Genomic DNA, 12,404 nt, shown 5'->3' with positions numbered 1-12,404 from the left:
AGACTGATCCAAGATCTGTACCTGAAGTCCTTGATGGATTACGAGCGAAATCATCCATCGTCATATTGACCATCATATCACTGGTGGAAACCTATCCATCCTCTCATCCATATCTGCCAATCAGAGTGCAGAATTATTTCAGAATACTGTGGTTTATTCATTAAGGAAACCGTTTATCGTTAAAGAACCAAACTAAAGCAAACGAGAGTTTCTATTGGACACGTGAAGTTAGGTGTCTCTCGTTACGTTCTGTTTGCTTCCGTATACGAAACGTTTTACAACAGAATTGGCGAAATGAATACGCCCTTGATTACAAACACGGAAATACAGTGTCGTTAGAACGACGTCAGCGTTGAGTTGCTGATGCAGATGTCAACTATTTGCACTATAGCTGATTTGATATTCACAGCGAAAGTACTCACAATTTAGACACATATCTAGCTATCTAGGTAGTGCGCCACACATTCCTTTTTCCGATCTATGGAGTTTTTGCAGTTTCTATCATGGGCGTGCATCGTATTTACAGTCGGGATGTTCTCGACTGGACTGTAAGTTTGACAGCTTTCTGCTGTTCAGAGAAACTATCTGGCTAAGTAGCTAACGTTGGCTAGATACCTGTTCTTTAGTGCCAACATCGCAAACTTGGGCAGAGACCAAATTCAGCTCTAATTTGCTTGTTTGTATAGCATTAAACTTTGGAAACATAGCTAGCTCGGTGTTGGTTAGCTAGCTAGCTACTCCACCCTTATCTCACAGATATGAGTTAATCAAATATTTGCTTAGTTATTCGTTCAATGCCTGAGGCTTGTGTAAATAGAATACTCAGGACAGGTGATAATAAAATAATGTTTTAGTTCAGTTGCATCCTTTTTCTTGTGCTAGATTTGCAAGCAGGTCTTATAAAAATGTGTGTGTGTGTGTGTGTGTGTGTGTCAGGACGGACCTGAAGAAGATGAGAGCTTCCAAAAGTGCAGATAACGTCCAGTTCCTCCCCTTCCTCACCACATGCCTCAAGTAAGCTGTGTGTGTGGTGCCTAGGCAACGTGCCAGTGACCACTGATTAAACCCGGGTCGTCTGCACAAGTCATACTGTGTTAGCCCACTGAGCTAAAGTCTTGTCTGTCTCTATAGTAACCTGGGCTGGCTGTATTATGGAATACTGAAGACGGATGGGACTCTGGTCCTGGTTAACACCATAGGAGCCTGTTTACAGTCCCTCTACATCCTCTCCTACTGCCACTACACCAATGACAAGGTGAGTTGACCACAGTGTTTTAATGGTCTCTCCTACTGCCACTACACCAATGACAAGGTGAGTTGACCACAGTGTTTTATAGTCTCTCCTACTGCCACTACACCAACGACAAGGTGAGTTGACCACAGTGTTTTATAGTCTCTCCTACTGCCACTATATCAACGACAAGGTGAGTTGACCACAGTGTTTTATAGTCTCTCCTACTGCCACTACACCAACGACAAGGTGAGTTGACCACAGTGTTTTATAGTCTCTCCTACTGCCACTACACCAACGACAAGGTGAGTTGACCACAGTGTTTTATGGTCTCTCCTACTGCCACTACACCAACGACAAGGTGAGTTGACCACAGTGTTTTATAGTCTCTCCTACTGCCACTACACCAATGACAAGGTGAGTTGTCCACAGTGTTTTATAGTCTCTCCTACTGCCACTACACCAACGACAAGGTGAGTTGACCACAGTGTTTTATGGTCTCTCCTACTGCCACTACACCAACGACAAGGTGAGTTGACCACAGTGTTTTATAGTCTCTCCTACTGCCACTACACCAACGACAAGGTGAGTTGTCCACAGTGTTTTATGGTCACTTATCACATAGATACGGCCAGACCTGAATCCCCCAGGAGTGCATTCATTTGTCTTAGAGATGGTCAAATCAAATTCATTTATATAGCCCTTCATACATCAGCTGATATCTCAAAGTGCTGTACAGAAACCCAGCCTAAAACCCCAAACAGCAAGCAATGTAGGTGTAGAAGCACGGTGGCTAGGAAAAACTCCCTAGAAAGGCCAAAACCTAGGAAGAAACCTAGAGAGGAACCAGGCTATGTGGGGTGGCCAGTCCTCTTCTGGGTGTGCCGGGTGGAGATTATAACAGAACATGGCCAAGATGTTCAAATGTTCATAAATGACCAGCATGGTCGTATAATAATAAGGCAGAACAGTTGAAACTGGAGCAGCAGCACGGTCAGGTGGACTGGGGACAGCAAGGAGTCATCATGTCAGGTAGTCCTGGGGCATGGTCCTAGGACTCAGGTCCTCCGAGAGAGAGAAAGAAAGAGAGAATTAGAGAGAGCATATGTGGGGTGGCCAGTCCTCTTCTGGCTGTGCCGGGTGGAGATTATAACAGAACATGGCCAAGATGTTCAAATGTTCATAAATGACGATGGTCACCAGATGGTCTGGTGTTCATTTATGTAGATATCATAATGATGATTTTTCTGTAGACATTCAAGGTTTGTTTGCTCTAGTTCATTGTTTGTATTTTTCCATTAGGGTTTGAAGTACTTTCAGTATATCTGCCCACTGGTTCCCTGCTTGAAGTAGAGGTCGACCGAGTATGATTTTTCAACGTCGATACCGATTATTGGAAGACCAACAAAAAAAAAGCAGATACCGATTAATCGGCCGATTTATATAATAATAATAAAATAACTTTTTTTTTTAAATGTATTTGTAATAATGACAATTACAACAACACTGAATGAACACTTATTTTAACGTAATATAATACATCAATATAATACATCAATATCATCAATTTAGCCTCAAATAAATAATGAAACATGTTCAATTTGGTTTAAACAATGCAAAAACAAAGTGTTGGAGAAGAAAGTATAAGTGCAATATGTGCCATGTAAGAAAGCTAACGTTTAAGTTCCTTGCTCAGAACATATGAAAGCTGGTGGTTCCTTTTAACATGAGTCTTCAATATTCCTAGGTAAGAAGGTTTAGGTTGTAGTTCTTATAGGACTATTTCTCTCTATACCATTTGTATTTCATTAACCTTTGACTATTGGATGTTCTTATAGACACTTTAGTATTGCCAGTGTAACAGTATAGCTTCCGCCCCTCTCCTCGCTCCTACGTGGGCTCGAACCAGGAACACAACGACAACAGCCACCCTTGAAGCAGCGTTCCCCATGCAGAGCAAGGGGAATAACTACTCCACGTCTCAGAGCGAGTGATGTTTGAAACGCTATTAGCACACACCCCGCTAACTAGCTAGCCATTTCACATCGGTTACCCCAGCCAATCTCAGGAGTTAATAGGCTTGAAGTCATAAACAGTAGAGCTGCTGGCAAAACGCACAAAAGTGCTTATGAGCTTGCTGGTGCCTACCATTGCTCAATCAGACTGCTCTATCAAATCACAGACTTAGTTATAACATGATAACACACTGAAATACGAGCCTCAGGTCATTAATATGGTCGAATCCGGAAACTATCATCTCGAAAACAAGACGTTTATTCTTTCAGTGAAATACGGAACTGTTACGTATTTTATCTAAAGGGTGACATCCATAAGTCTAAACATTCTTGTTACATTGCACAACCTTCAATGTTATGTCATAATTACGTAAAATTCTGGCAAATTAGGCGGCCCAAACTGTTGCATATACACTGACTCTGCGTGCAATGAACGCAAGAGAAGTGACACAATTTCACCTGGTTAATATTGCCTGCTAACCTGGATTTCTTTTAGCTAAATATGCAGGTTTAAAAATATCTACTTCTGTGTATTGATTTTAAGAAAGGCATTGATGTTCATGGTTAGGTACACATTGGAGCAACGATACGCACCACATTAATTATATGCAAAGCATATACACACTAGATAAACTAGTAATATCATCAACCATGTGTAGTTAACTAGTGATTATGAGTGATTGATTTTTATAAGATTAGTTTAATGCTAGCTAGCAACTTACCTTGGCTTACTGCATTCGCGTTACAGGCAGTCTCCTTGTGGAGTGCAATGTAATCAGGTGGTTAGAGCGTTGGACTAGTTAACTGTAAGGTTGAATCCCCCGAGCTGACAAGGTAAAAATCTGTCGTTCTGCCCCTGAACGAGGCAGTTAACCCACCGTTCCTAGACCGTCATTGAAGATAAGAATGTGTTGTTAACTGACTTTCCTAGTTCAATAAAGATTAAATAAAGGTGTCAAAAAAATCGGTGTCCAAAAATACCGATTTCTGATTGTTATGAAAACTTGAAATCTGCCCTAATTAATCGGCCTTTCTGATTATTCGGGCCACCTCTAGCTTGAAGCCTATTTTTAGGGTGTGTGCCAAAATAGTTAAAACTAGTATGGGGTCAGTAAACTTGTGTGTGTGTTCGTTCCAGAGGCGAGTGACCTCTCAGACGTTACTAGCAGGAGGAGTGGTCTGTGGAGGCTGGCTGTACTTCAGTGTTGTCCTGCCTCAGGGAGAGTCTCAGCTGGCCCAGCTAGGTCTCACCTGCAGCCTGTTCACTATCAGCATGTACCTGAGTCCACTCGCTGACCTGGTAAATATGCAAACCCTTTCTTACAGTGTTTATACAATATGCACCCTATGTCCACGCATTGGACACATTCTTCCACGCACTGGTGAAGAACCTTTTATACAACTTTAATACAGAGTTCAGATAACACACACTCACTAGACTGGCAAACAGACCTATTGTTCCAATGTTCTGGTACCTACCACCCTGATACCCACAGTTCTCTGATTCCTCACATACTCTCATAAATATGTAAGGTAGCCCAACAACAGGCTAATTAGATTCCATCTTCAGAACATGACCACCTTTCTCATCACGCTCTCTCCCCTTGCCCTCTCTCTCTCCCTCTCTACTCTCTGTCAGATGGAGATAGTGCGTACTGGTAGTGTGGAGCGTTTGTCCTTCTCTTTGACTGTAGCTACCTTCCTCACCTCAACATCCTGGACGCTCTATGGACTACAGCTGCAAGACTACTATATCATGGTGTGTGTATACAGTGCATTCGGAAAGTATTCAGACCCCTTGACTTTTTCCACGTTACAGCCTTATTTTGAAATGTATTCAATTATTTTTTTCCCTCTACATACAATACCTCATTGACAAAGCAAAAACAAGTTTTATAGACATTTTTGCAACTGTATTCATTTATTAAAAATAACACAACAAATATCACATTTACATAAGTATTCAGACCCTTTACTCAGTACTTTGTTGAAGTACCTTTGGCAGCGATTACAGCCTCGGGTCTTCTTGGGTATGACACTACAAGCTTGGCATCCCTCTATTTGAGGAGTTTCTCTCATTCTTCTCTGCAGATCAGCTCTGTCAGTTTGGATGGGGAGTGTCGCTGCACAGCTATTTCCAGGTCTCTCCAGAGATGTTTGATCGGATTCAAGTCTGGGCTCAGGCTGGTCCACTCAAGGACATTCAGTGACTTGTCCCGAAGCCACTTCTGCGTTGTATTGGCAGGGTTGTTGTCCTGTTAGAAGGTGAACCATCGCCTCAGTCTGAGCGCTCTGGTGCAGGTTTTCATCAAGGATCTCTCTGTACTTTGCTCCGTTCATCTTTCCCTCGAACCTGACTAGTCTCCCAGTCCCTGCCGCTGAAAAACATCCCCACAGCATGATGCTGCCACCACCATGCTTCACTGTAGGGATGGTGCCAGGTTTCCACCAGACGTGATGCTTTGCATTCAGGCCAAAGAGTTCAAACTTGGTTTCATCAGAGTAGAGAGTCTTGTTTCTCATGGTCTGAGTCTTTAGGTACATTTTGGCAAACTCCAAGCAGGCTTTCATGTGCCTTTTTACTGAATAGTGGCTTCCATCTGGCCACAATACCATAAAATCCTCATTTGGTCGAGTGCTTCAGAGATGGTTATCTTTCTGGAAGATTCTCCCATCTCCACAGAGGAACTCTGGAGCTTTGTCAGAGTTTTCTTGGTCACCTACCTGACCAAGTCCATTCTCCCCCGATTGCTCATTTTGGCCAGGTGGCCAACTCTTGGAAGAGTCTTGTTGGTTCCAAACTTCCTCCATTTAAGAATGATGGAGGTCACTGTGTTCTTGGAGACCTTCAATGCTGCATAAATGTTTTGGTACCCTTCCCCAGATTTGTGCCTTGACACAGTCCTGTCTCAGACCTCTACGGACAATTCCTTCGACCTCACGGCTTGGTTTCTGCTCTGACAACTGTGGGACCTTATATAGACAGGTGTGTGCCTTTCCAAATCATGTCCAATCAATTGAATTTACCACAGGTGGACTCCAATCAAGTTGTAGAAACATCTCAAGGATGATCAATGGAAACAGGATGCACCTGCACTCAATTTCTTTCTGTCTCATAGCAAAGGGTCTGAATACTTATGTAAATAAGGTATTTAAAAAGTATATATATATATTTTTTTAAATCTAGTTCTTGCTTTGTTGTTATGGGGTATTGTGTGTAGATTGAAGAGAAAAAAAATGCATTTAATCCATTTTAGAATGAGGCTGTAAAGTAACAAAATGTGTAAAAAGTCCAGGGGTCTGAATAGACTGCATGTGAGACATGGTAGGGGCTAGATGGAAGGGGACTGTTAAATGATTGTAAATTAGCTTTAGGGAAAGGGGATACCTACTCAGTTGTACAACTGAAATGTGTCTTCCGCATTTAAGCCATCCCCTCTGAGGCAGAGCGGTGCGGAGGTCTGCCTTAATCGACGTCCAGGTCTTTGGCGCCCGGTGAACAGTGGGTTAACTGCCTGCCTTAGGAACAGAACGACATATTTTTACCTTACTGGCCCAACGCTCCTACCCGCCAGGCGTTACCCTCTTTGTGTTTGTTTGTGTGTTACAGGTTCCAAACACGCCAGGCATTGTGACCAGTCTCATCCGGTTCTTCCTGTTCTGGAGATTTGCATCTGTCAATCAAGGCGTGCCATCCTATAAGCTCATCGAAATTTAAGTGGCTGGAGACTCACACCAGGGGCGGCAGGGTAGCCTAGTGGTTAGAGCAGTGGACTTCCAACCAGAAGGTTGCAAGTTCAAACCCCCGAGCTGACAAGATACAAATCTGTCGTTCTGCCCCTGAACAGGCAGTTAACCCACTGTTCCTAGGCCGTCATTGAAAATAAGAATTTGTTCTTAACTGACTTGCCTAGTTAAATAAAGGTAAAAAAAACACCAATGGTTACAAGGGAGAGAGATAACAGGCTTCTTGACCCTATCATGGTCAGGCTGTCCATCACTGATATTGTTACTCATATTGTAAATGATTCATGATCACTCCTACCCACCAAGGGTTTAAGAAGACTTTCTCCTCTCAAGACAGAAGCTGTCCCTAATCACAGATCTTGGATCAGAGTACCCTAGCAATGGGGGATGGAAAATGATGAATAAATATCTGACCCTGTATCAGTGGTTAGGGGCATCTTCCTCATCGTTCTCCCTCCACCACTTCCTTTTTGTGCCTTCTGTACTAGTCTGGGACATCATTACTGAGAACTCAACCATGGGCGGGACAGTCCTGCCCTGTCAATCACAGTAGTCTCTGTTATCCAGTGGAAGGTTTTTTGCTCAGCATCATTGCGCTGCTATTGGTTGAATCGCTCTAACTAACAGGGCAGGATGATCCCGCCTCTAGTGGGGTTTGAGACCCCCTCACCTTTATAGTTGACTTGTCTGTCCTCATCACTATGGTACCTGTGAACTAGGGGTGAACAACTGTTCCTGGTAGCTACAGTATCTGCTGGGTTGTTATCCTTCTCTTTTAACTAGACTGATGTATAGTGCATTTGGGAAGTTTTCAGACTCCTTGAGTTTTTCCACATTTTGTTACATTACAGCCTTATTGTAAAATGTATTAAAGTGTTTGATGAGGAAAATAACCTACACACAATACCCCATAATAACAAAGCAAAGAGATGTTTAATTGTTTTTATTTTGTACATTTATAAAATGGAAATATCACATTTACAGACCCTTTACTCAGTACTTTGTTGAAACACCTTTAGTAGCGATTACAGCCTCGAGTCTTCTTGGGTATGACACTACAAGCTTGGCACATCTGTATTTGGGGAGTTTCTCCCAATCTTCTCTGCAGATCTTCTCAAACTCTGTTAGGTTGGATGGGAACGTTGCTACACAGCTATTTTCACGTCTCTCCAGAGATGTTAGATCGGGTTCAATTCCAGAGACTTGTCCCGAAGCCACTCCTGCCTTGTCTTGGCTGTGTGCTTAGGGTCATTATCCTGTAGGAAGGTGAACCTTTGCCTCAGACTGAGGTCCTGAGCACTCTGGTGCAGGTTTTCATCAAGGATTTCTCTGTACTTGCTCTGTTCATCTTTCCCACAATCCTGACTAGTCTCCCAGTCCCTGCCGCTGAAAAACATCCCCACAGCCTGATGCTGCCACCACCGTGCTTCACCGTAGGGATGGCGCCAGGTTTCTTCCAGATATGATGCTGCCACCATCATGCTTCACTGTAGGGATGGTGCCAGGTTTCATCCAGATTTGATGCTGCCACCACCGTGCTTCACCCTAGGGATGGTGCCAGGTTTCATCCAGATATGATGCTGCCGCCACCATGCTTCACCGTAGGGATGGTGCCAGGTTTCATCCAGATTTGATGCTGCCACCACCGTGCTTCACCGTAGGGATGGTGCCAGGTTTCATCCAGATTTGATGCTGCCACCACCGTGCTTCACCGTAGGGATGGTGCCAGGTTTCATCCAGATTTGATGCTGCCAACACCGTGCTTCACCGTAGGGATGGTGCCAGGTTTCATCCAGATTTGATGCTGCCACCACCGTGCTTCACCGTAGGGATGGTGCCAGGTTTCATCCAGATTTGATGCTGCCGCCACCATGCTAAACCGTAGGGATGGTGCCAGGTTTCATCCAGATATGATGCTGCCGCCACCATGCTTCACCGTAGGGATGGTGCCAGGTTTCATCCAGATATAATGCTGCCACCATCATGCTTCACCGTAGGGATGGTGCCAGGTTTCATCCAGATATGATGCTGCCACCACCGTGCTTCACCGTAGGGATGGTGCCAGGTTTCATCCAGATATGATGCTTGGCATTCAGGCCAAAGAGTTCAATCTTGGTTTCATCAGACCAGAGAATCTTGTTTCTCATGGTCTGAGAGTCATTTAGGTGTCTTTTGGCAAACTCCAAGCAGGCTGTCATGAGCCTTCTACTGAGGAGTGGCTTCCATCTAGCCACTCTACCTAAATGCCTGATTGGTGGAATTCTGCAAAAAAAGGTTGTTCTTCTGGAAGGTTCTCCCATCTCCACAGAGGAGCTCTGTCAATGTACTTGGTTACCTCCCAGACCAAGGCCCTTCTCCCCTGATTGCTCAGTTTGGCCTGTCGGCCAGCCCTAGGAATAGTCTTGGTGGTTTCAAACTTCTTCCCTTTAAGAACAATGGAGGCCACTGTGTTCTTGGACCTTCAATACTGCAGAAATTGTCTGGTACCTTTCCCCAGATCTGTTTCTCTACACAATCCTGTCTTGGAGCTCTATGGACAATTCTTCGACCTCATGTCTTTGTTTTTGCTCTGACATGCACTGTCAACTGTGGGACCTTATATAGACAGGTGTGTACCTTTCCAAATTATGTCCAATCAATTTAATTTACCGCAGATGGACTCCAAGTTGTAGAAACATCTCAAGGATGGAAACAGGATCAATGGAAACAGGATGCACCTGAGCTCAATTTCGAGTCTCATCGCAAAGGGACTGAATACTTATGTAAATAAAGGTATTTCTGTTTTTTATAGATTTGCAAAAATGTATCTAAACCTGTTTTCTCTCTGTCATCATGGGCTTTTGTTTAAGCTTGGTGACGATTATTATTTATTTTTAAAATCCATTTTAGAATGAGGCTGAATAATACTTTCTGAAAGCACTGAATACCTGGATAACCAGACGTCTAAGGTCTAAGGTCACCTGGATAACCAGACGTCTAAGGTCTAAGGTCACCTGGATAACCAGACGTCTAAGGTCTAAGGTCACCTGGATAACCAGACGTCTAAGGTCTAAGGTCACCTGGATAACCAGACGTCTAAGGTCTAAGGTCACCTGGATAACCAGACGTCTAAGGTCTAAGGTCACCTGGATAACCAGACGTCTAAGGTCACCTGGATAACCAGACGTCTAAGGTCACCTGGATAACCAGACGTCTAAGGTCACCTGGATAACCAGACGTCTAAGGTCTAGACTCGCTAGTTAATCAGTTATATGAATGGATCAGTTAAGTACCACGGAGAGATGAAGAGGCTCCTAGTAGTACTAGTACTAGTGCTAGTAGTACTAGTTGTAGCTGGGGTGTAGAGCCCTCAGTTGTCCATCCCTACTAGGGTTGCCAAACTCCAGGAACTTGTTTTTCCAGACATCCTGGTTGGAGGATTCACAGAATCTGAAGAGAATAAGAAGGAAATCTGGAGCCCTCCAACCAGGATTTCTGGAAAACCAGGCAATTTATTGAAAGTTCCTGGAGTTTTGCAACCCTTTCCCTACTCTAAGCAGACATGGCGTGTACTCTACATCATCGGTACTTGGTCTCTAAATCCATGAACTGAGGGAAGACTAAGAATTCCATTCTTATTGTGTTTCATACACAGTTTATATTTGTTGTATTTGAGTCGTATGTCTTCATCTGCACAATGTGTTTATTGTTGTATTTTTCGGTCGTATGTCTTCATCTGCACAATGTGTTTATTGTTGTATTTGAGTCGTATGTCTTCATGTGCACAATGTGTTTATTTGGTTTTATTGGTCCAAACTAAATATACTGTAAGTCTATTGTCTGTGCTCTTTTTGTTGTTGATGCATTGGATTGTGTATAGGGTATTCTACATATGCTATTTTAATAGGATATTATCACTCTGGAAATAAGAGAGTTGGGGCTTTGCTGCTTCTTCAGACTGATTGGATACGTGTTTTATACTGTTGTTTAAGATCCAGTGTTTTTCTTTGTGTGGATAAAGATTATCCACATAGGCCTACTGCTAACATGAATAGGTACAATTTGATTGGCTGAATATGCAGATATATTCAACAAGATGAGAGCACTGCATTTGACCATGTGGAACACCAGAGGTGTATTCATTAGTCAGTTGCAAAACGTTTAGCAACAGAAACCGTTTACTCTAAAAGTACGTTTCTATTGGACAAATTCAGGTAGGTCCCTCCCCGTTTGGTTCTGTTGGCTTCTTAGAGTTAACAGTAATCACTTTCCATTGCAGAACTGTTTTGCAACGGAATCCTACTAATGAATACACCCCTGCTCTTGTTGTTATGTGGGGTTTGTTTGTGTTTTAAGGTTAATGAGGTTACCCTTAGGTTTGTTTGTGTGGAAAGCAATGTGTGAGACATTGGGTGATACTGGAAATGAGTTTGTGTTAGTGAGACAAGCCAGTGTGATTGTTCTGCAATGAGAATGTGTTGATGTGTGTGAGCATGAGTAAGTGTCTTTTAGCCAACACTGCCTGATTGGGCAGCTGTGGGAACGGCTGTGTTTCGGGTTTCTCAGCGTGCGTGTATATGTGTGCCAGCTTCTCTTCCTGTAATCAAAAGATCCAGCCTCCCTACTGAGAACACAGACACAACACCAAGAGGGTGGGAGTGGGGAAAAAGAGGGGGAGGAGAGAGAGGGGACATGGAAAAGAAAGATTGGGAATTGGGAGGAATAGGGTCAAGGGAACAGCAGAGATTGACAGTGTAACAGGAGTTGTAAGAGAGAAGGGAAGGATCAAGGAAAAGGATAGAGAGACCTAGCTATGCCACAGGGAGAGAGAGAGACATAGCTATGCCACAGAGAGAGAGAGAGACATAGCTATGCCACAGGGAGAGAGAGAGACATAGCTATGCCACAGGGAGAGAGAGAGACCTAGCTATGCCACAGGGAGAGGGAGACCTAGCTATGCCACAGGGAGAGAGAGACCTAGCTATGCCACAGGGAGAGAGAGAGACCTAGCTATGCCACAGGGAGAGAGAGAGACCTAGCTATGCCACATGGAGAGAGACCTAGCTATGCCACAGGGAGAGAGAGGGAGACCTAACTATGCCACAGGGAGAGAGACCTAGCTATGCCACAGGGAGAGAGACCTAGCTATGCCACAGGGAGAGAGACCTAGCTATGCCACAGGGAGAGAGACATAGCTATGCCACAGGGAGAGAGACCTAGCTATGCCACAGGGAGAGAGACCTAGCTATGCCACAGGGAGAGAGACCTAGCTATGCCACAGGGAGAAAGATCTAGCTATGCCACAGGGAGAGAGACCTAGCTGTGCCACAGGGAGAGAGACCTAGCTGTGCCACAGGCAGAGAGACCTAGCTGTGCCACAGGGAGGGAGACCTAGCTGTGCCACAGGGAGAGACCTAGCTATGTCACAGGGA

General features: G+C 44.0%; 1 protein-coding gene and 1 long non-coding RNA gene across 2 annotated transcripts; both read left to right on the top strand.

Moving 5' to 3' along the window:
• The first annotated feature begins 319 nt into the window (after positions 1-319).
• On the top strand, positions 320-7,938 carry LOC123996709 (sugar transporter SWEET1-like). The gene is made up of 6 exons (XM_046300327.1): positions 320-548; positions 937-1,014; positions 1,132-1,255; positions 4,385-4,546; positions 4,886-5,005; positions 6,857-7,938. Exons 1-6 carry the CDS (start codon positions 481-483, stop codon positions 6,962-6,964), a joined length of 660 nt encoding a protein of 219 aa, XP_046156283.1. The 5' UTR covers positions 320-480; the 3' UTR covers positions 6,965-7,938.
• A 1,762-nt stretch (positions 7,939-9,700) lies between these two features.
• On the top strand, positions 9,701-10,808 carry LOC123997579. Its single transcript, XR_006832133.1, has 2 exons — positions 9,701-9,948; positions 10,140-10,808. It is a non-coding gene; the product is annotated as an uncharacterized LOC123997579 (long non-coding RNA).
• The last annotated feature ends 1,596 nt before the right edge of the window (positions 10,809-12,404 follow it).

Source organism: Oncorhynchus gorbuscha, linkage group LG15 (assembly GCF_021184085.1).
Source record: "Oncorhynchus gorbuscha isolate QuinsamMale2020 ecotype Even-year linkage group LG15, OgorEven_v1.0, whole genome shotgun sequence".
Classification (NCBI taxonomy): Eukaryota; Metazoa; Chordata; class Actinopteri; order Salmoniformes; family Salmonidae; genus Oncorhynchus; species Oncorhynchus gorbuscha.
This window is presented reverse-complemented; position numbering and strand designations above follow the sequence as displayed.